Source organism: Amphibalanus amphitrite, unplaced genomic scaffold (genome assembly GCF_019059575.1).
Source record: "Amphibalanus amphitrite isolate SeventyFive unplaced genomic scaffold, NRLGWU_Aamphi_draft 000026F_arrow, whole genome shotgun sequence".
In the NCBI taxonomy this organism is placed as follows: Eukaryota; Metazoa; Arthropoda; class Thecostraca; order Balanomorpha; family Balanidae; genus Amphibalanus; species Amphibalanus amphitrite.
In genome coordinates this window covers 1,434,256-1,458,819 of record NW_024881522.1, presented here as the reverse complement: position 1 = coordinate 1,458,819, position 24,564 = coordinate 1,434,256, and the positions used below count along the sequence as shown (strand labels likewise).

The window sequence follows — 24,564 nt, the reverse complement described above, 5'->3', positions numbered from 1 at the left end:
GGCGTGCGAATCCTACCACAGGGGAGTGCCTGTTATTCGTCCACCGGATGAGGTGGTTGACCCACCGACTGCTGAGGGGGTATTTTCGGCCCACAGGGGCAGCCAGAGAAAGGGGGAGACGGTGGGGGCGCCCCGGTACGGCCTTGGCCGCCCTGTGGACAATAGCTGCGGTCGGTGGCCTCGTGAGTGGCGCCCCGTAAAAATAGACCTCACAGCGCACCAGGACAGTAGCGGCGATCGCGGGTCAACGGCCAACCGCTTGCCCACTGTTGACAACAATGTCCTCATGCGAAAAACATGCAGCTGGTAAAAACCGGCACGCGACCGCTCAAGGTTACCGTAAAAGTGCGGCCGACGCCGGAGTTCGCTACTGAGCAGCATCGGCGCGCGGCGCGCCCGTGCCGCACACAACAGGGGGGAAAACACGCGACCGGGCCGGGCCGCGCCGGCCGCGGAAGGCATCACTGCAGCCGTCATGCACCAGGCACGCCGTGATCGTCCGACATTGCAGACTGCTTCCTGCATCGACCAGGAAGCTAAGCGGAGCGGGCAGGACAGGAGGTTGACTGTGTGCCAAAAACGCAAAGCTGGATGGCGTTCGCGCGAGAGGTCATCTAGTTCGTGTCAAGTTCCGTGTCTCGTAATTAGGGCTGGTAAATGCTTGGATAATTGTTCGATATATAGTGAAGGTCTTAAATTGTGTAGGTTGCTTCATGTCTGTAAGGTAAAAATGCTTCTGATGCCTAAATCCTGAAGATAAAAAGTACGGTCTTAGTTTACGAAAAACAGGTGGCAAAATTATGTTTGATGGTTACAACAGAATACGTTCAGCGCCATCCAGTTCCGCTGTCTTTCCCCACACCTCTGGCTGTTCTCCCCAATTCACTCACCTTGCTGCTGGGGGTGACCGGCCGGGTGGCGCAGGCCGGCGGGTCCGGGCGCCGCCGCTGCCGCCGCCACGGCCGCCGCCGCCGCCGCCGCGCCCTCCGAGGTCAGCATCTCGAGCAGCTTGGAGTGTTCGCCGGGCCGGCCCAGGGCGTCGGCCGGCGCCGACTGCCGCTCGCCGCCCGACGACAGAGACCCGTAGAAATCGGCGGCCACCGCGCTGGTGGACGGACCGGAGCCATCTGCGGCGCACAGAGGACAGAGGTCAGCAGGGCGGTGACAGGTCAGTTGGGGCTACCGATCAGGTCAGCTGGGCTACTGGGCAGGTCAGCAATCAGGTACAATTTATTTTAACGACTCAATATCAGTTAATGCTGTGCAGACGTCTTGCGCTGTAACAAAAAAAAGGTAAGGAGAACTGCGGAGGTCAAGGAAGGGACAGTACCGACAGACCGGCAGAGGCACCCTGCAATGGCGCCTCAGATGGGATGAAGATCAACAGATATGTCGGGAATGCATCATAAAGGTGTTAACGTCTAGATGGTCACGTAAAACAACCCAGCCAACACCCAGACATTGCATCGACCGCGTGTTGCTCATACGCCCAAATACACGACGGATTAGTACGTTGTTCAACACAAATATCGCGTGCTATTCGCAAACAAGTCGCTGGCAAAAACACGCTGGGAAGAACCAGCCCAAGCGGCTTGGAGTGCCGCGGCTATCGCCGGCAGATCTGCACGAGGCGACACCAGGGAGTGCCCTAATGCTATTCGTCCGTCCAATGTCAGGCCGAGCAGACAAGCAGCAGTGCCGACAAGAGTGCATGTGCACTGCGAAATGACGAGACTGCGGGTCCCTGGCGCTGCACAGTGCACAGGGTGCCGTCTGAAGGGAGCGACGCTCTATGGTCCGTCATTCATTGCCGCCTGCATAGCTATATCAAGACTCGTATAAACACTGCAATATGGAGCTAATAGGGACATTTTCTTTGTTAGTTCCCACTAATCACACCACTCGTTGCCGCTGCTGGTGACGGCGCGGTCCACGACTGACCATCGAGCCGAAGACGACATTCCGGCGGCCGATTCCCGTAGCTCGGAATGCACACCATTCCCGGCGGCTATTCCGGACCCAAACGAGCTGCGGGCACGGCACGGGAAATTCCAGCCGTGACCCTGGCGGCGGCCGCCCACCCACCACTCGGCCGGGTGTGATGACCAGTGAGGGCTTAACACCTCGTGTGGCACGATGTGTGAGGAGACGGGAACCCCTCCGCAGTAACCCTGAGGTCCACTGTCCACCACTGTGTCCAATATGTCCAATAGCGGCCGGTAGTGCCGCTGGCATTCTGTTTAAAGGCGAGGAGGTGTTGTCCGTGGCGGTAGCCGCTGACAGGCCTCTGGCAGAGTGCCAGCGTACCACCGCGCCAAGCCCCCAGCCGGCGTGCTTCCTTGTATATGTAAATTGGGCGGTTCCGGGAGCGGCGAGCACGAGCCGCCGCGCAGACGCCAGTCGGCGCAGACAGTCTGTGTGCCAGCGCGTATGACAGGGACATCCCGTGGCGCTCCCGACGTGACAGACTCCACCCGCCGCGCTGGGTGCCCTGGAGAGGACGTGCTGCCGCCGGGAGGTCGTGTCGAGCCGCTCCCCGACCGGGCCCCGCGCCGCCGACCTGCTCTGACGGACGCCCGGCGCCCGGAACACAACTCCTCAAAGGCTGCTGAACCCTCACGCCGGCCAAGGCCACGGCTCCGTTGCAAAAACGCCGCATCGGCGCGCGCTTTGTTTGCCGTGCGCACCAAGCAGAAGCGGGTCGTCGACAAAAAGATGCGCAAAAAGCGCGCCGAATCGCCGCGTTTGCCCCAAAGTAATGGGCGCGGGAGGTGGCCGATGACCATATGAGAGGGGAAAAAGCCAGAGAAGGGGAGCGCATGTCGCATTCCGTATCGAGCTAACATGTTCTCGGTAAAATAAGATGAAGAGGTCGATCACAGAGGACAATGAAGGAAGAGTGGAGAGGGGTATGAGATGACATTGACAGATAGAAAAAAGGAACGTGCTTCAGACAGAGGCAAATGAATAACTGGCTGTTACAGGTATTAAGCAATAATACTCAGAAGGCGGCGAGGCCAAACAGAGCCGTCGGGAACCAATCAGCAAACAGAAGCACGAACAACACCGCCGGTTATATGTGCGGTCAGCATGCACTTCCCGGTCGAACTGGCTCTCCTTGGCAAAGCCATCATCCAGTCGTTCGTGCAGCTATTCGCCACCAGCGCACGCCAATGAACTGACAACACTCCGTCACAATAGGCTGGGGCCCAGCACGGACCATGCTTACCGAGCAATGACCCCAGAAAACGACCGGCGACCACCCACCTCCGCATTCACTAATCGAGCAGCTAACAAACAGTCGGTGTCGTTTTCCTGTGCCTTTCCGTGGTTGGCACAGGGAAGTGGATTCGTCCAGTCCTGTAGGCTCGCCGGCTCACACGAGTGATGCGCGATCACACGACCGATATTTCCGGGAGCACGTCCGTACATCCCAGCACGCCCCGGTACGCCGCCGGGCCGTGCTCGCTCCGATCACGCCGAGAACGGGCGTGTCAGCGCCGGGTGCATGGCAGACGACCGTACTGGGCACTTCCCGCTGGCCAAGGTCAGGGAAGTCGCGCGCCGACCCGGGCGTCCACCCCTGACGGCGGCGCAGCGGTGGTCGTGGACGAGACGGTGGCGGCGGCGGCGGGTTGTGAGGCGTGTGTGTGTCATTGAATGAGGTTACCCCAACCTTGCCCTTGAATTCGAAACGATGCAAAGGTTGATGTATCATGAAAAGGAGAAAGTGTGAGGTCGGATGAATGTCAAAGATCCCGATATCATTCAGGCATCTGCGCCGTGAAAACGGATAGAAGTAACTCTTCGAAGGCGACAGTATGGGTTGTGAAAGATCAGTAGGTACCCCACTACCGGCATTTTCATGAAGCTAAACCGATGATGTCATATCCTGAACGTCGCTACGATTTATGACTGGATGACTTCACTGATCTATGTGAAATGTGATGTCGAGAACACTATGCCGTCACATCTGAGCATTACAATGTCCAGAATCCGTGCGTACCATTTGGAAATATCGCCACGGCTGAGCTTCTGGCTTCTGACATCATGCAGTGTTATACCCCGACACTGGCGGAAGACTCGGCCGCCCTCACCGAGACGCCAACGGTGACTCTCTGACGCCGTAACGAGAGCACGCGCGCCGCTCGGGTCGCCGCACCATCTCAGAACGGAAGTGCCTCCACAGCAGGTGAACGGCCGCCACCTCTGAGCCGGTCTCTGCTTGCAGGGCTCAAGGAGCCGGCCCCGGGCGCCGCGGAAGCGGTGTCCAACTACGCCGCTCGACTGGGCGTGACTCACCGCTCGCAGCTTCGGCGGCAGAGAGCTGCGTCAGTTTCCGGCGAGCTCCGGGCGAGAGAAGTGCTACCAAGCTGGCCAAGAGGAATACTGCGCCGCAACATACCCTGACTGGTATACTATCCCGCAAGACACACTTTGATGGCCGCGGAGAAAATGCAGTCTCCAGTAAAGCTTTTATTCCGCAATTGAGCATATGGTAGTGCTGCTATATCAACGCAGCATAGCTGTCTGACTCACGCGCACCAGCAGTGTCAACATGCAGTGCAGCGCGCTGCGGTGGGCTGACAGTGCGTCCCTCCCCACTCTGGGAGGGGGAGGGGGAGGTCGCCAGCCACAGAGGTCACCGCGGGGGCGGCCAGGCACGCAGCCTGTTTACGGAACTGTGGCTCTGTTTGCGGCGACGTGTATCGATTGCCGTGCCAGTAGCCGCGACAAGGCCGCGGCCAGAGCCGAGCTGCCGGGGCAGGCGGCAAACAGACGGCCAGAGCCGAGCTGCCGGGGCAGGCGGCAAACAGACGGCCAAAGCTGCCGGGGCAGGCGGCAAACAGACAGACGGAGCTGCCGGGGCAGGCGGCAAACAGACAGACGGAGCTGCCGGGGCAGGCGGCAAACAGACAGACGGAGCTGCCGGGGCAGGCGGCAAACAAGCGGGCGAGCGGGCGGAGGCCGGGCGTGCGAGCGGGCCTACAGTTGGGCAGCGGGAACCCGCAGTGCGACGAGCACTGAGACTAGAGATTGCAATCCCGGGATCGGGATCCCGGGATCCCGGCGGGATTTTAATCCCGATCCCGATCCCGAAATTCCACCAATCCCGGGATCCCGAAAAGAATCAATTTTTCACCTTAAAAAGAATGCAGCCGCTGCACGAGTCTTGTTTACACTGTTTATGGTGCTGCGTGACATAAAGAAGATAAACTATTTAGCTGGCACCCCGTATTGGCCGTCGACAATCGACCGTGTTGGTAGCTCTCGGGTATCACCCACAGCGGTCAAGCCGCTTAAATACGTACGAAAAAGGGTCCCGAACGCCAAAAAAATTGCAGCATCAGCGCTGCAACATCTTTATCAGGATCACAGATCGTTCAGCGATTCTGACTTGCCCGTCCGTGGCCGGAACAAAGGAGGTCATCAAGACAGTCTTTGATCTCTTTTCGCAGAAACATGTCACAGATGTCACGCAAGTGACGGCAGAGCTCACTGATTCAGACGTTGAAGACGGTAGAGTGGAGCTCTCCCAGTCAGTGACTCTGCTCTCAAAGCAACTTTTGAGCAAATTCTGAGAGACATTAATGATGAAAGCGGAACCGGAAGGAGGTAAAGTGACCAAGCGACGTTTTGAAAACATTGTGAAATAGGGAGCTGCCAAAGTTGGCGGCCGTACACTGGTTGCGAGTTTTTAAGTAGACAGATCTACCAGCATGGCAATGGCTTAAAACTGTCGCGCTAACTACGAGTAGCGTAGAGGAAGAGTGAATGAGGCGTGGATGTGCTGGAACCCGTCTAGTAAACGTACTGGTCGACGCACAGTTTTATGAAGGCCAATTGGGAGTAAATGCTAATGCTAATCAAATCAAAACGTTTTATTCGCAAATTCAATCGTTTTAAATGCAAATGACATGGTCTAAGGATGGCTTTTGGTTGCCTCTTTGTTTGTGGTAAGCTAAAAGACGCAAACTATGTCAGTAGGAAATCACTCTTACGACATTTAGTGACAAGACCGGGATCCCGGGATCCCGGGATCCCGAAATAAAAACTTTCGGGATCCCGGGATTGGTAAAACGTTCCGGGATTGCAATCTCTAACTGAGACATTCGTATCTATATTATGAGAATAACTATAAAAGAGTAGCGTTAGCGGCTACCGCATCCGTCTGCGATAAGTGATGCAATGTTGATAATTGATAACGTATTCCATCAAATGGTGATAAGAAGTCGACTGCCATTCGACGTCTATCACATTCAAGACATTCAATCTCGGGGATTTCTCGTATCCAGTCAACAAACTTTAAAAGGCATCCCGTCTTACCGTGATGATCGTATCAACGATGTTATTACAGCCCGTTGTGCAAACATACCAGCCACAAGATAACCACTGCCTTCTGTAGATGTTATCCGCGTTACCAAATCAAACTGGCCGGGTTAGTAGGAACAGACGGTGCTGGGAAAAGCGGTTCATTCCCCGAGGTGTAGATATTTTAGGTACTCCGAGATTGACGTCCTCGGTCCGGTCTGCACGGTAATCACGTTCACATAGTTGGCTGATGTAAGGTCGATCCCCCGCTGACGAGTTCTCTCGAGAGAACCACACCGCCTGCGGGTTCACAACGGCCCCTCCCCTTTAACGAGAAAAACGAAATAGCGTTCTAGGAATTCCATGGAAGAAGGTAAAAAAAAAATCACTGCTGCACGTCTTGCCGCGCTCGCTGCCCTCTGTCGACTGGCGCCTGGCATGTCCCTCTCCGCTTCCCTCTCGCCCCTGCCTCCCCGCGGCCATGCGCCTCCCGCCGTCCCTCCCCCTCCCGTTGTTCCCCCTCTCTCCCCTCACTTCGCCGTGCGTCCCTATCCGATCCGTCAACATACCTTACCGTCTCCGCCGTTAAGGTGGCTATTGACGTCCTCGGTCCGGTCTGCACGGTAATCACGTTCACATAGTTGGCTGATGTAAGGTCGATCCCCCGCTGACGAGTTCTCTCGAGAGAACCACACCGCCAAACCCGCCAGACCGGAGGAAACGACCCAATGCCTCTTTTGCCGCGCCACCCGCCTGAGATCCCACTTATGACCTCGGCTGCCTACTCACCTGAGGTCACCAGAGGTTATCTGCTCCGCACACCTGCGGTCCGACTAATGACCCGGGGCGCCGCTTCATGCCCGCCGACCTCCTGCCTAAGGTCACCGTCATGACCTTCCGCCATTTCACGCGCCCGCGGTCGCCCCTTGTGACCGCCTGCCGTGCCATGACCGGCCGGCTACTCTCCCGAGGTCACAGGTCATGACCTCCGGCCGCGCGCCGTCCGTTCGTCTGGGGTCACTATTATTGACCTCCAGCTGACCTTCCCAGGTCGCCCGGTCACGACCTCCGACTGCCCCGCAGCCTAGAGTCACCGGTCAGACCTCCAGTTGCCCCACATACCTTAATTCACCGGTCGTGACCTTGAGATGCACCACATACCTGGCGTCACCGGGCGTGACCTTCAGTTGCGCAACATACCTGAAGACACCGATCGTGACCCCCGAAGGACAAATCGTCTGGTGTCACCATTCGTGGCCACCGGCCGCGGCACCCGCCAGCCGCACTAATGCCACGGTCCCCGTACACACATGACCCTCGGCCCCACATACGTCTGAGGTCACCGGCCGTTTCCTTCTCTTACGTCCCTGCCGAAGTAGAGATATGGAGAAAGAGAGAGCGAGAGAGAGAGAGAGAGAGAGAGAGAGAGAGAGAGAGAGAGAGACGCGAGCATTCGCCCCCTTTGTACGCGACAATTACCTATCAAGTGATCAGGGTCACGAGGGAAAAAAAAGCGGCCATGGCAACCTGCATCAAATATTCTGCCGAGACGTGTACTTACGAAGCTCAATCTCTGCTCTGGCCCGAGAAGCTCGGTGCGCGTGCGCATGGAAATGCATACATATTCGCAGTGATGCAGCCATTAGGACAAACGACTCGTAGTCCCCGGAAAGGGCCACTGGCGCCCTCCTGCCAGCTACTGACAGGCTCCTTACAAGCCCAGCACGCTCCAGCGTTCTCCCACGGCTCCGGTCAAGTCGTCCTGGTCTCAGTCAGACCACCTAACCCCCGACAGACCCTCACAGGCCCCGGTCAGGCCACAGCTGCCCGCTCCTGACAGGCTCCTTACAAGCCCAGCCCCAGCCTTTCCCACGGCACCGGTCATGCCAGCATGGTCTCAGTCAGGCCACATAACCCCCGACAGACCCTCACAGGCCCCGGTCAGGCCACAGCTGCCCGCTCCTGGCAGGCTCCTTACAAGCTCCGCGCAGCCTCAGCAGTCTTCCACGGCTCCGGTCAAGCCGTCGTGGTCCCGGTCAGACCACATAACCCCCGACAGACCCTCACAGACCCCGGTCAGGCCACAGCTGCCCGCTCCTGACAGGCTCCTTACAAGCCCCGCACAGCTCTAGCAGTCTTCCACGGCTCCGGTCAAGCCGTCGTGTTCCCGGTCAGACCACATAACCCCCGACAGACCATCACAGGCCCCGATCAGGCCACCGCTGCCCGCTGACAGGCTCCTTACAAGCCCCGCGCAGCCCCAGCAGTTTTCCACGGCACCGGTCAAGCCGTTCTGGTCTCAGTCGGACCACCTAAACCCCGACGGACCCTCACATGCCCCGATTAGGCCACCGCTGGCAGGCTCTTTACAAGCCCCGCACAGCCTCAGCAGTTTCCCACGGCGCCAGGCCAGCCGTTCTAGTCTCAGTCAGACCACATAACCCCCGACAGACCCTCACCGGCCCCGATCAGGCCACAGCTGCCCGCTGCTCACAGGCTCTTTACAAGCCCCGCGCAGCCCCAGCATTTCCCACGGCACCGGTCATGCCAGCAAGGTCTCAGTCAGGCCACATAACCCCCGACAGACCCTCACCGGCCCCGGTCATGCCACATCTGCCCGCTGCTCACAGGCTCTTTACAAGCCCCGCGCAGCCCCAGCATTTCCCACGGCACCGGTCATGCCGTCCTGGTCTCAGTCAGGCCACCTAGCCCCCGACAGACCATCACAGGCCCCGATCAGGCCACCGCTGCCCGCTGACAGGCTCCTTACAAGCCCCTCGCAGCCCCAGCAGTTTCCCACGGCACTGGTCAAGCCGTTCTGGTCTCGGACGGACCACCTAAACCCCGACAGATCCTCACATACCCCGATAAGGCCACCGCTGGCAGGCTCCTTAAAAGCCCCGCACGGCTCCAGCAGTCTCCCACGGCTCCTGTCCAGCCGTCATGATCCCGGTCAGACCACATAACCCCCGACAGACCCTCAACGGTCCCGGTCAGGCCACAGCTGCCCGCTCCTGACAGGCTCCTTAGAAGCCTCGCACAGCTCTAGCAGTCCTCCCGGGCCGGTTAGGTTGTCATGCATTGTATGCACTATATTGTATGTGTTGTATTGCGCCCTCGTGAGCGATCTGCGCATTCGAGTTTCGTGGCGATTGCTGCTCTCATGCCGTTCTGCGGCAAAATATTTTACCGTGACGTCGTACTTCCGAAGCTACATTCCTGTGCAGACCGAAGATGCCCGGAACGCGTTTGCACGGAATACATTTCGTCTTCGCAGTAAGCTACCATCAGCGGTCGATTCCATAAAGGTGGCTAAAAAAAAATATCTGACCGTTTTCCGCCTATTCTCTTTTGAAAGCTGAATGGTATTATCGTATTCTGTTACTAGCTATGATTTCCATAGTGATAAAGTGAACTGCAACCCAAGCACGCAGACATACAGTTTGGGGCATATTAGGCATCGAGAGTGTTGTTACTTGGGGCGTAAAATACCACGTGATGTGAGATATTACCAAGATATGAAATCGGCCGCGAGACAACAACTCGCAAGCCCCGAAACGACTACGGCCGCTTTCCTGCCGTTTGCTCACATACTCCCTGCAAGCGTCGCACGGCCCCTGCAGTCCCCAATCCCTCCCCGCTGTAGCTTATTCTGCCCCTCTTGCCCCGTCCCGGCGATCAGCGCCCCTTGTCCCATCCCTTCCTTTCCTCTTCGGAAGAGGGTGCGCCGACGTATCGGCCAGTCTCCCCCGCCTCCTCCCAAATCGGCTCCCCAGGGGGTCGGGGGGAGGGAGTGTGACCCCGAGACACCTGCGCGACGACCGTCAGTTCCCTACCCGAGCGACCGCCTCGCCGGGGCGTGTCTCGGCCGCGGTCACTGTCCATTGTCCTGTCACGTAGCGGCGCGGGTGGAAACGCTGGGGGGGGGGGGGGGCAACCGAGCCGCCCCGCTGAGGGCCATTCTGCTGGACCGCGCCGCGGGTTCTGCCAGGCGGCGGCAGCTGCCCACCGCGCTGCTCGCCCTCTCGTGCGACTCGCGCCGCCACCACATACCGTAACACTGCACCCTCCTCAGACGCATAAATCAGCGTCGGCTAGACGGCGTCCCCAGGCACGCAACTGGGTCGCGCCGCGTCCAGCCGGTCGCGTCCCGCTAACTACCCGGAACGAGAAACGCACGTTCCTCCTCCGTGCGCACCCATTCGCGGTGACGTCGCGGTTTTTTAGGAGCGCGCTGTAACCTCCGTGTTGTTCAACACTTGGAAAAAAATGGTAACAGCGGCACATAACTCGAGAACCAACAAAGCCACAGCGCCGCGGAAGAGCGCATTCGATAGCACTTTTAACCCTCTTTCCGGATTGCATCCTCAGATTTGACCCCCATGCCCACGGTCAGGCCTCTAGAGGGCAAAAAAAAAAACGAAATAACTGGCTTACAGAAAATGTTTTTTTTTTTCAACCACCTTGACTCAGTAGAGCCACGACATTACTTTGCAAGCATCGTACTCCTCTCGTCGAGACGAGTCGACAGACCATAAGTTAACTCCTAAATGTTAACTTGAAAATTTGACTGCTGGTCAAGGTCATGACCCGACCGGAAAAGTTCCCGGCTAACCAGCCGACCGCTCCCGGCTCACCAGCCGACCGCTCCCGGCTCCCCAGCCGCCCACTCCCGACTTACCAGCCGACCGCTCCCGGCTTACCAGCCGACCACTCCCGGCTCACCAGCCGACCACTCCCGGCTTACCAGCCGACCACTCCCGGCTCACCAGCCGACCACTCCCGGCTTACCAGCCGACCGCTCCCGGCTCACCAGCCGACCACTCCCGGCTTACCAGCCGACCGCTCCCGGCTCACCAGCCGACCACTCCCGGCTCACCAGCCGACCACTCCCGGCTTACCAGCCGACCACTCCCGGCTCACCAGCCGACCGCTCCCGGCTCACCAGCGGCCGTACCGGCCGAATCACCCAACCACACTCTACCCCCAGTCATGCTCACTCACCTCCCATGTCCTTCCTCTTCTCTCGTCTGTGAACGGGGGTGTTCACGGGCACCGCACACTGCTGCGTGCGGTGTGTGCGGTGCGTCCAGCAGGCCGCGCCACCCACGATGATGGCCGTCGCCTCGTCTGCGGTGCCCCGCTGTCTGTCATGAATAAGACCCCTCTCTCTCCTGGTCGCGCAGTCCCCGTGTGGGCGGACCCCACTGACTGACAGGTTGATGTATCGGTGATGGGCTGTTACACTGACACGGCCGGCCGGTACCGCTAGGCGCTTACCCCTCGCCCACCGCCATACCAACCGTCATACCATCATCCGTTCCTACCAACCGGCCACATCGGCCGACCACCCGGCTGCATCAGCCGACCACCCGGCTCCATCAGCCGACCACCCGGCTGCGTCAGCCGACCACCCGGCTCCATCAGCCGACCACCCGGCTCTATCAGTCGACCACCCGGCTGCATCAGCCGACCACCCGGCTCTATCAGCCGACCACCCGGCTGCATCAGCCGACCACCCGGCTCTATCAGCCGACCACCCGGCTCCATCAGCCGACCACCCGGCTGCATCAGCCGACCACCCGGCTCCATCAGCCGACCACCCGGCTGCGTCAGCCGACCACCCGGCTCCATCAGCCGACCACCCGGCTCTATCAGCCGACCACCCGGCTGCATCAGCCGACCACCCGGCTGCATCAGCCGACCACCCGGCTGCATCAGCCGACCACCCGGCCACATCGGCCGACCACCCGGCCATTCCGGCCCGATCATTCCCGGCCACACCGCCGACACTCCCGACCCTGCGGTGTGACACCCACTCGGTGAAACGTCAGTAGAACACAAACCCAGTGATTCCCCCTCTCCTCCGGGTGAGTCACTGCCTGCCCCCCCCCCCCCACCTCCCCTCCAGACGGTATCCCGCTCCTTCGCTCCCTGTCCCTGCCCCTCTGCCCGTTTGTCCCGGCCTTGCGCCGCCGTCCTAACTAAACATCATCTCCGGTCTCGGCTGTGAACCGGCCGTCCCGACCGCCGCCATCGGACACTGCTGACCCAAAAGACGGGCTGTTTGTCGGACCTCCACCCCTCGTCTCCGCCGAATGGGGCTAGCCGCCGGCGACGCCCGCTGGCCCATAGACCCGCGTCTATTCACTGTAGGCAAACAGGCTGCGTCCGTGCTACAGGGCGCGCTAGCCGCGATACGCGCCTGACTTGTGCGTTTGCGAGGTACTTACATGCGTATGTACCTCGCCACTGACCGCCCCTGCAGGCGCCACATTAGTAGGTAAGTACCACAATCGGTCCTCGAACATTAATGAGGTCCAAACTCAGGTCAGCTCCCGTCCATGACTGAACACAGCAGAAAAACGACACCTCAACAGATACCACCTAACGTCAGCCCGGTCAGCGCCTGAGGCATTTCCTTGCGCTCCTTCACTCGGTTCAGACGCCATTCATGATCCCGGTCCCTCGTGGCGGGCAACGGAAGACAGAAAAACAAGCCGTTCATGGCCCCTTACCTGTTGTTCTTGACTCCCTTCCCCTTGGGTCACCTGCTGCCGGTCCTCTAGCCTCCAACCTCCTTCGCCGAGTGCGAATCCCCCGCTGTCGATCTCGCCGACTCCCATCTCTTTCACTGATCAACACTGAACGTCTCGCCATAGCTCCTTTGCCTGCGCGTCACACCCACGAGCGAAAAAAAAAATCACTGCTGCACGTCTTGCCGCGCTCGCTGCCCTCTGTCGACTGGCGCCTGGCATGTCCCTCTCCGCTTCCCTCTCGCCCCTGCCTCCCCGCGGCCATGCGCCTCCCGCCGTCCCTCCCCCTCCCGTTGTTCCCCCTCTCTCCCCTCACTTCGCCGTGCGTCCCTATCCGATCCGTCAACATACCTTACCGTCTCCGCCGTTAAGGTGGCTATTAGTGTTACGCGACTAATGACGTTCAATTCTCAAAGCAAGCAAAACTATTACATGAATAATACGGAACAGTCGTATCGATTACGATGGCGGTGTGGCTGACGAATAGGCTAAACTCGCGCAGCTCTGCGAAACACCGGACTTTGTGCGGAGAGTTCACAGATAGTGGATTATACCTCTCCACGCTGTGTGAGCACCGTGTGTCTCTTTTTTGTGACGTCTTCTGAGAGAACTGATCAGAGTCAGATGAGACCGCCTGACAGTGAGTGACCGATTAGTCAATAGACCCCGCCTTCCCGATAAGCTGTACGTTCAAAGATATGGGCGCGGAAGACGCTCTTAGTAACACAGCTCTCCATCCCTGTATCTGTCCGCTGTCTCCCCACATTTCAGTCTCTAATTTCCGTGCCACACTCCCCAGGAGCCCCAGTCGGGCACCTCAGCCGTCTGTCTCTCCATTCTGCCGCGGCATTGTATTCCGGTGTCCTTGCCGAGGCTCGAACTGGCCGCCTTCCGCTCACTTTCACTGTCTCTCGGCTGCCGACCGGCGCGACGGCGACGCTTGGCGCACAACCGGGTCAAGAGCAGGGTCGCCGCCGCCGTGCGGTTCGGCAGCCCGTCGCCAGGGCTACCGGTCCGACCTGGCCCGGGCGGCCCGCGGGCACAGGGTGGGGTGAGTGGTGCGTCTCAGCATAGAGAGACAATGGCGAGACTTTGAATGGGGGGAGGGGGGGCAAGGGGCGCGTCGGCAAGGGGATCATTAACCGCCCGTCAATTGCAAGAATGATCTACCTGGTTCGGGGAGTATCGCAAGAGTCTAGCATGATGCTAGACTCAGCCCGTCAAATCATCCATTCAGTACATGACGACAACTGATGAGAACAGCATGCTTTCAGCTTGCTTTAGTGCAAACAAATCAGTCACACCAAGTCCGGATTCGGACCAAGTAAGCTGGGCTAAAATTAGCATCGCTTGCTCTGGTGGCTACTAGCCAGCAGACGGGCTCCGTAAACATCCTTACTAACGAGATTTCATTAGAAGTCCACGTTACAATTAATAACGATTACATTCCAAAATTAGCTTGTATCAGATTTGGCTTCAATCAATCATGATTCTTAATTTAGAATTGTAACAAAAAGCGCAATGCACTTTGGCACGCTCTGTCAAGATCAATTTATAATATGATTTGCCTCATTTCGTAAAAAAAAGGTTTCGTTGCCTAGTAAATATTCATGTAGGATAATCGGAAAAAACATATTTTTGTGGTCTGAAGAACATAAACCTGAGCTTCACAAAATTACAGGTGCTGTTTTAATTTATTTCCTAATTTTATTTATTATGAGTCGTTCTCCCCATAGGGTATCTAAATATCTTGACAACACCTCTACTTGATCCATGAGGCTGCCTGACATACGATTATCGTTAGGCATACTCGTATTGTACTCCCAGAACTACCAGTTTGGTCAGTCAGGGGCGGAGGAAAACCCGTAGCACCATTTACGTCAGCGCCACTCGGTTTAAATATTATTCCATCCCAGAACACAAAAAAAAATGGTCCATTCGGCCGCTACACAAACGGACACGACCAGCTCCATCTCACATCTGGACTGACCTGGGTAGCGCGATAGATCCAGCCAGGGCATGGCCGACTGGGATCGCACCAGATTGCGCTTCTTGATGGGCAGCAGTTTCGAGTGGAACTCGGAGACCAGGCTGCGCTCGGCGTCATTGTCGTCGAACGCCTCCTCAAACTCCCGGTCCGGCTCCTCAGAGGTCTTCTTCACGGACAGGTCCAGAGGCTCGTCGGCGTCAATCGACTCCTCCTTGATGTTGAGGCGCTTGTTCTTCATGGCTGGGGTTTTGGACTGTGGACACCTGATCCGCTCGCGCTCACCGAGTGTCACTCTGCGGTCCAGTCCACTCTGCGCACCACAGTCCGTCCGGGGCCGCGCGGTACTCACGAGCCTCCGCTAGACGAGGCCCATCGGCGCGTGAGCCAGCCCGCCGCAGCCGTACCGCCGGTGGCAGGAGCACGCCGTCGCCCGTCGCGTACGACGCTGCTCCGTGCACGTCCGTCGGACGCTGCCGGTCACCGCCAACTGGTCGTGCCGCCGCCGCCGCCGCCGTCAGCTGATCGTCGCTGCCGCCAGGGGGCGCGCCGCTGACGTCGCTCCGAGTCGGCAGCGGCGGCGGCGCGGCCGGGGCTCGCCGGCTGCCGACGTCAAGGTCTTGTGTCGACAGGGTGCAGCCGGTCAACGGCACCGGGCCGCCCCGTTGGCCAACTGGGCCGCTCACCTTGGTCGAAACGACGCACCTTTCCCGCTGCCCGTGATTGTAACGGTACGACGCGCATCGGGTGTTGTCGGTGATCGGGAGCGAATCACCCGCCAGGGTCGGCCCGAGTGAGCAGACGGCCCGGGGCGAGCCCGACCTTCCTGGGCTCGTGTAGTGTTGCCTATTGCCCAAACAGGGCTCATCTCATCTGCCATGAGATTATTGCAGTTTAAACGGCATGTCGTAAGGTTGTATAGGCGGTCTTACCCAGAGAAGCTCTCATGCAAATCATGGGCATCCAAGTTCTGTCTTTCGGCTGTGATGATCTACAGTTTTGAATAATGATCACTGGCGAATTTACTCCCACATATACACCCCATCCCCCAGCAGGCAAACATCCAATGTGTCAGCGACATTCCCATAATCTGTGATCCGCACACGGGCTATTTAGGGCGCTTGCTATGTACTTAATGCGATGCATTGAGTGGCACTGTCATTATGTTTCGTTTATAAGGTTGGTGTGAGCTGCAGGTATAGTTTTGGATAGTCTTAAAACATCCATATAGCCCAATCGTGCCTGTGCGTGCTTAGCGCATCTTTAATTGAATCACACACGCAGGAAAGTAGGTAATGTGCCTGTATGATAAACATGGACATCCTTATTCGTTCGTGAGTCGTTTTGGCATCGGCAGTGTCATCAAGCATAATGTAATGTGGCATGTATTGCACGTACTTTGCAGCTCACGACATTTCATGAACACGCGTTATTAAAAAGTTCCGTTTTCAACTTGACTTGCAACGCGCTAGCAACAAGTTATTCTGTCACAATCAGTCCAGTTTCTTTTCACTGCGAATTTTTGTTCATGCGTCTTGCTCCACCGTGCCAGTCGCTGTGCGGAAAACGCGCACACCTCTCCGCTATCGGATTGGTTCGGACTATATGTCCGGCAGCGAAAGTCATCCCGCATGCGATTCAACCGGTCGCCGGCTGCAAATGTGCGTGTCGGCTGCGTAAAGAGCGCGCGAACGAACCGGAATCGCTGCAAGCTCACGCAGCGAAAGTGAATGAATGTTAGATTTCCGCAAATGGAAATAGCTAAAAGCGGTATGCCTACCTACCTGGCTGTTGGTTGGCGACCATTCAGAGTTTCCCCTTATGAAGTAATAAGCGAATCGTGAGCGATTACATTAACTTTCTTTCTTTCGAGTTATTGGACTGAGAAAGCTGATAGCCTCATCTTTGTCTTTTGGATAACTTAGATGATGTCATAGTGATACAGTGGCGCGGGAACTTCTTCCAGACTGGGGGGGCTGAACCATCATAGATATCAACCTAGGGTACCCCCAAATCTAGCTTTCTCATCGGTTTTAGGCCACTTATTTTTCAGACCTTGGCCTTTTCAACGAAAAAAAAAGAAGAAAATATTTGCAAAAAAGTGAGGTATTCCGTCTCAGCTGAGTGAAGAAACTACCGTTTTGGCAACCTGGAATAAAGGTTTTAAGCTGCCAAATGAGTTGCCGAGTCAGTAAAATAGGTAGATTTTTCACTCACATGCTTTCTTCCTTTGTGACTCACAACCCCTAATTTGGGGAGGACAAGCTGCCCCAACGGTTCCTGGCCTCATGAAAAGTTGTGAGGCACCGCCCCCACGGCCCCAGAGTTGTGAGGGCAAGCTTCCCCCACTGCCCTCTCCCCCGGTTCCCGCGCCTATGTATGAATCTATGAAATTGTGTTGGTAGATTTCCGATATCGATTCCTCCAGCTGGGGGGGCTCAAATACATTACGAGCCCCCCCCCAGCCGAAAAGTTGGAGGGGCTCAGCCCCCCCTAGCCCCCCCCCCCCCCCGGTTCCCGCGCCACTGGTGATATTACTTACGTTACGTGAATTATCTTTTATCATTATAATTTACGAAATGGTATAGATAGGACTTAGTCATAAACCAATTTCTTCATCTGTCAAAACATGTTAACGCCAAAGCCATAACACATTTAACACTTCGTGCACATGAATATTGGACATGGTTGTGCACAATTTTATGTCACAGGCCCGTTACCGTGCGCGCGCGGACGATTTTTGGACCGTGATACGCCGGATCGCCGGCCCTACACCATAAACGAGCAGTCTGCACACTGCACAGGTGTTGCCCGAACATGCCGTAACTGTGGCACGTTCCCAATCTGCGCAATCAGCGCCGGCTGTTGCATAAACGGGTCTACACGGCCGCCAGTGGGCGATGGACGGACGATACGCGGCGCGTGCACCATCAGTGTGGGGAGCGACAGTGGAGGAGCCCCGTGTCCAGACGCGTAATGGACGCACCTCGTCCCGGAGGGCGCAATATGTAGACTGAAGACGCCCAAGAACATGGCAGCGTGATGGTATTCCCGAGCAGTTTTTTTTTGTGTGTTACGAGCAGTAAAATACAGAGTGGGTATCGTTAGCACTTAGCATGTAATCCTTAAGTGTCGGAAGCTTCCTGACGTCTTTTTCGGCGTAAAAAATGCAATTAGTGTGTTAAAATGAAAAATATTCAGCACATTAAGCTCAGTGCATAAAAGTGTGCTTCATTACACTCATTTATCGAAAACGGTTCCTGGTAAATTTGGCATTAAATTCAAAGTGCAGATATCATGCCAATTCGGACTATGCCCAATTTTTTGCGATTTCAGCTTCAGCGGTTCCTCAACTCTTCACAGATTTAATACCATTTAGAATCTTTCGTCACTATTTAAAAATACTGAACCGCCTTTATCCATAAATGCAAACCACTCGACCACGTCAGCTAATCTCTTCAGGTCACCCTGCCCCAGAGGGGGAGGGGGCCGCTGACCTCACTCGGCCAGCGAACCCGCCTCCAAGGCCGCTCACAGCGTCTCGGCCCATGCACTCTTTACACGACACGCCAGGTAAGAGTGTATAGACGATCTGTGCCAAGGCTGCGGACACAGCGGCTCGCCGGGGCGGCTCCGGCTTCAGACGCGTGCTCCAAGCGGGGCCGGCTTTGAGCGCGGCGGATCGGCGCCACCCCATTGCCCAACGGGACGACGCGATGCGGTTGACCTGCCCCGAGAGCCAGGAGAACGCGCGAGGGGGGGGGGCGTCTGAGATGCACAATACACGGCGCGGTTACAACATCTTCCCGGCCCGGTTTGGAAGCGCGCGTCTACTGGTGGAGAATTGGGCTGTCGGAAGATTGGGGCCGACTGGAAGGAGCGGCGCGGCGCGGCGCGGCGGGAGGGGAGGATAGAATGGGTGGAACGCGAACGGATACGCCCGTTCCACGAGGGCGGATGTCTGGGATAGATATATGGGGCACTGTAACTGGGTAGGGCAGTGGGTGAGATGTGTCTGAAAGGGAATTAGGAGAACGGAGTGGTCAGGAAACGGTCACCACATGAAACCGAAACCAAGGTCACCATGAGAAAAAAAGACAGGAAGACGGTTACCCGCCCCTATACATATGCATAGTTATGCTCGGCTTGGAGTCCCAACCAGTAACCATCCGTTTTTACGAATAAGTGCATTACTGAGCTTAAAATTTTCTAATCATTGAATGGTGTGAAACGTTTTTTTGAGCATGATTATGATTATAATGGAAATCAGATGGAATAGTAACCTTTTGCTCATAACTAAAGTAAGCCAAAAACAAATCAAAAATATATTTTCGGTGCTGGACCTTCTTCAGTGGAATGAAGGTCAAAATATATCCAAATATATTTTGGATTTGTTTTTGGCTTACTTTAGTTATGAGCAAAAGATGAACGTTTGCTCATTCCATCTGATTTCCATAAAAATTTTCTGATGAAAAATAAATCACCTTTTCTCTCAAAAGTATCCAGGGTATGAACTAAGTGAACGTTTATGTTGTTATTTGAGCCAGATGGTCGTCAGGTCAGGCCAGAAAATTGCGGTGCCATGAAGCGACCATCGTCGCAGTCGGCGGAATCATGTCTGCGAAGGTCAGTACCCGGTCCGCCGGGTCGGCCGGCGCAAGATTCGGCCCCGGCAGCCGCGGATTTCGGTGACCGCAGGACCGGCCTGTCTAGCTACTCTGCCGGCTGCAGAGGCGACTGCGTAATCGTCAACATTGCACAGATCACACCGCACCTATGTCTCAATTAAGCCGCATTGGCTTTCGGTGACTCTGGAAAACTCCGCAATCGAATTCCATCCTCCAATCGAATTCCATTTACGGCAGGTTCTGCCCCAAGCGGCGGCGATGTGTTTCGATTCATCTCTCGCTGCACACTGCACATCCGTTCGGCGGCCGGCTGGTGTCACAGGTGCCGCTCGCCCCGGTCTATTTTCACGGGCCGGTCACATTTCTGAGGCGCCCACGGCCTCTGTATTCGCCGCGGGGCTCGCTCCCTATGAGAATGACCTGCTATATTTACCCGGCCGACTGTGCTCCGGTGCCGAATTAGCCACCGCTCGATACTCCACGAGCTCGCCGTGCCCCCGGTGACGTCACCACTGCCAGCCATGACGTCACGTCGGACAGAGTTGTAACGGCAGCGGCGGCAGTTCGAAAGCCATGGGAATCGTCGGAAGCGACGGAGCGCGGGTCATCGCAAACGACGCGAGTCGACAGGAACGGCGCCTGACGTCACGAGAGCCCGGTGATCTTTGTGGCGACTGAGGAGCGCCGGAAGCTCGTCCATCAGCGGTTCGCGCGGCCGGTGGGGTTGAGGTTCAGCCCCGACACTACACCGGAGTTCGGACTACAGCCGGATTAGCGGTCACGGGCGCGGCGGACCAGTCACGGCCTCACGGACTGTTCACGGCTCAGACGGCCGAGCGTGGGTGGCCCGTCGGCGGGACGACACAGCAGCTACATGTCCTGATGGCTCGCCAAACGATGTGGATTTCCGGCGACGGGTTGGCCTGGTTTGGGCCCATCCAGGGCTCATCCAGGGCACCGACAGACGACATTGAGCGGCTTGAGTGCGACAGAGGGCCCATCCACGGTAATTCCTTGGGATGAGTCAGCCTTACAGGCGAAATCCGACCAAGAAGTCATCCGGTGTAGCTCGGCGACAAAGGATAGAATGCAGACACTACACTACATACAAACTGAAGCGCTTTTAATTGTACTCACCACTGTTTCCGCCGCCGCCGCTGCCACCATTCGAACACATAAAATCGGCCAGGTCCGCGTCATCTGAAGCAAAAGAGACACGTCATTAATGACGAGCGATTGCAATCGTACGAGTATGGGCACCGGAACGTTGACATTCATTAGACATCTGCTTATGTATCTATGTGCTTGATTTATAAATATGTTTGTTTGCCTACATATGTCTTCAGATTTTCAAGTCTTACAAATGGGATACACCTATTTACCTGTCTAAAACAAAGCAACAAGCACATTTACGACTGCCGCTGAAGAAGGTCCAGATCCAATTCCCTCTATTCATCGCTTTAATCCACAAATCCAAACCCCAGTGATGTTTACATTTTCACAGTGCGACCTGTCGCACGCGTGGACACCTGTCACCAGCTCTGTGAAATCGCCCACAATAGCTCCGTTTGGCCGCCGTGCTGTCCTCGGAGACCACACCTGTCCTGTGCCCGGACTAGCGGACCACCAAACGGTGCGATAGTCCAGCGAACACATGGTCCAACCTGTCGCGTCCACCCCTCGCGGAAGGGGAGCGAGGAGTGCTCCCAAATTCCCCTCCCCCGCCGTCGTCCGGTCTGTTTTCGTAGGGGAGCACCCCAGACGCTGACCGATTCGGGGCGGGGAGTCCGACCTGGAATTCCTTTCACCGGTAGTATATCGAGGCGCGGGGGATCGTGGGGCGATCTACGAGGGCCAGACTCGCAAAAACAGACCCTTCTCGGCTGTGGGGGCTGTCCGGAGGGGCGCGCATGGCATTGCGAACCCACTACCGTCACAGACGAGGGCCACTGCCCAATCTCAGCAGCCAGCGCGGCACGGCTGCCGCGGCGCCGGTGTGTCGAAACTGGCGCTGTTTCCGCGCCACCTTTGCCGCACTCTGCGTCCAAGGTCTTCTGTGGCAACCTGGGCTCTGGAGCGGCGGGACGGGACCTGACACGGCACAGGCCGGCTCACACGTGTGGAGAAGGAAATCATGGCCTCCCACTCCCCGATGGAGGCCCCAATTCCCTATCTTGTCTAGACTCTCTTTTTCTCCGTCTGGCTCACTTCTGTCTTCCGTCTGGGTGTCTGGGGCGCCCAGCAACACGGGACCGTCGGCTCTTGGCCGTCGGCCACCCGGTCACGTGACGGCGTCCCGACACCCCATAAAAACCTATGTTTCTGTAAATACACCACTCACTTCTCGGCCGCCGTCTTTGCTGAGAGCTGCGCGGGACACGTCTCCGAGGGCGGTCTAATCAGCCGTCCGACACACGGCGCGGAATTAGGAAACACACCGCGGACCGGGCCACGGCGGGGGGGGGGGCGTCTCGGGAGGGAGGGGGCGAGGCCCGGAGAAGGCAGGTCGTGACGGTGTCTGTCGCAGCGCTCCTGAAGCCGTGGTCACGGGCCAGCGGCCACGCCGCGCCTCACGGACGGTGAACAAAAGACAGTGGCGAGTCATCGCCGTCACCGTGAGCAATGGCCGCATCCAGAAGGTCAGGTACTGCGACTTCGCGCTGCATCATACGGCTTGAAGGGGATGTGTGTGGAGGGCGCAACAGGTAGAGTGGATCACTGGACACTGGACAAGGGGCGGGTGGTGTCATGACTGTCCTGTATGTACCAAGGTTGATGTTTCGATGTCTCCCGTATGCGGAACGAACAATATCGACAAACCATTCAAATATTATTGCATCTTGAATCCAATCCAGGATTATTATAATTATTTTTGTGCATGAAGAAAAGGATGCACATGAAACAAATGACAGTTATATGAATTTTCAGTAATATTTGAGTCCATTCAGGTTCGGTCAAGCTAGCCCATCTTGACACCGTTCCTAAACAAGTTTCATATCTTTTGTGTTACATTGAAGGTATTACTTCACAATACAACTAGCTGAACTTTTCCTGTTAATTAGTCCCTTTTATATTTGAAGATATGCGATTTTGGCCTAATCTAGACACATGATGGTTGGACATTAAACTCCTTTTGCCGTATCATCCTTTTCCTAACATTGTATAACAATGACCGGCCTGGCTTCCTGGGGGGGGGGGGGGGCTCATAAACGTCAGCATCTGGCGCAATCATGCGTCGAGTGCCGAAATCGCGCGGGTCGTTTTCCGCCACGGTGTTTGGCCGTCACCGAACAGGCCCAAACGGCGGCATTGTGTCACGCATTCCTCTTGCAACAGCAGCTGCCACAATAGCCGGGGCCGGCGTGGCGACACGGCGACAGACGTAGCCTCGGGTCGACTGGTTACCGTGCTACTCAGGACCACGCACCGTATCACTGAGTCTGCCCCCATGTGACGCACCGCACACCTGATTTCAGACCCCGTAACTCATCCCACGACACGCATTTCATATCTCCAGCTGATTTGATGATTTGGGCCGTGGTTCAGGCGGGAGACGGAGACTTCCCTCTCTACCTCGGTGAGGGAGGGGGGGTCGATACGCGGCCACGCATAGCTGGAGGTTCGCCAGCAGGTAGTAGGCTAGTGGGGGACAGGGAGAGGGAGGGGCACACACCACGCACCGCCTGGCAGGTCGCCATTGGCTATCGGCGTTTCCAGGTCATCGGCAGGTCAGACGGACGCTCCTGTCAGCTCTCATGTGCCGGAGGAGCGTCCGCGGCGTGCGCCAACTCCAGTGAGTCTGTGTGGAACCGCGGCATAACCACCTGTTCCCTGCCTGCTCGAGGATGGATCGCCGCACTGGAGAAGCAGTTACGGAAACAGAGGGAGGCTAGGTCGGCCTAGAGCGAACTGGAAGCGCCGAGGAGGCTGGCAAAGGAAGGGCAGGTTGATCAAGAGTTTATCAGGCGGAGTGAATCGCCTCCCACCCACGCCAGATGTGTCGTTTGCACAACCTCTTCGCCGTCCGCCGGAGCCCACAGACTGTTACGGGCAGCCGGCGCGTTACCCAAGTGTGCCACGGTGGGGGAACCACGGCCTGTTGCTCCACAGTCAGACACGGAGGCGGCCGGCCGCCCTATCAGGCCATGGTGGGACACGGTACAGGTGGAGACCTATAGGGACGGGACCAACCGTACTCCGGGACGGAACAGAATCCGGCATGTGGTGGCTTTACTCGTGTGTGGCTGCGTCGAAAAGCTTAGAAACAGCAAACCTGCAGTGCATCTTTGTTATAAAAGCTTAATATGCTCTACACAAAAAAACTTGTAATATATGCGGCACGTGTTAAAACAGCATACAATTGCAAGATGCAAAATGTCTATAAAATGGATGATGATAGCCATTGGCGATATATGTTGAACAGTAAATAGCTCGCATCTATGCCACGCAATGGTTCCTGTCTCATAAAGGTGTTTATTTTACCTTATTACATGCGATTTCTGTGTTACTATCACACGGGATTTACATGAAAAACCGTCACTCATCCATTATGAGGCTCACTTTTTAGCGTAACACCATAACAATAGAGCATTTGTGATTTCAACGACAATGTGCATGTCACGCCATCAAAAGACGAGCCGCATGTCGGACAAACATCGGCATCCTTAATTAGACCACGCAATGGCTACCTAAATATGTGACTAGCAGCATCGAGCATGCAACCCAATTAGGGCAATTCAGCCTCCTGTCTCTTTCGAAAAGCGCCCGAAGGACGAGACCATTTATCGTTGCGTAAAAAAGCAGAGCGCGCCCTGGTGCCGTTGATTCTCATGGTGCAACGTTGCACATCGGGTCTAACATTAGCCGCCGGGCCTGAGCTCCAGACGTTGGCTGGGGGACCGGTAGGAACGGTCGGGCATTATGTTCGGAGGGGGTGGGTTGACGTCGAGGGGCGGTGGTTGGAGGGATGACGGCGGTAGGAGGGTTCCGTTCATCCCACTCCAGCGCCGCCGGCCTGGGTCACAGTGTTGGCACACGCCGGCCGGCCGCCGAGGTATCGCGCTGCTCTGTCACGCTACCCACGGCCCCGGCTTCGGGCCAG

The 24,564-nt window shown here is 56.8% G+C and overlaps 1 protein-coding gene across 2 annotated transcripts in view; it reads right to left on the bottom strand.

Moving 5' to 3' along the window:
* LOC122363768 (ecdysone-induced protein 74EF-like) overlaps positions 1-24,564 on the bottom strand; it is a 71,142-nt gene that overhangs the window by 16,740 nt on the left and 29,838 nt on the right. For both annotated transcript variants that reach the window (XM_043333391.1, XM_043333401.1), the window contains exons 6-7: positions 20,601-20,663; positions 891-1,127 (exon numbers count right to left, since the gene is read on the bottom strand). In XM_043333391.1, the coding sequence (XP_043189326.1) occupies positions 891-1,127; positions 20,601-20,663 (300 nt within the window). The remainder of the gene's footprint in view (positions 1-890; positions 1,128-20,600; positions 20,664-24,564) is intronic.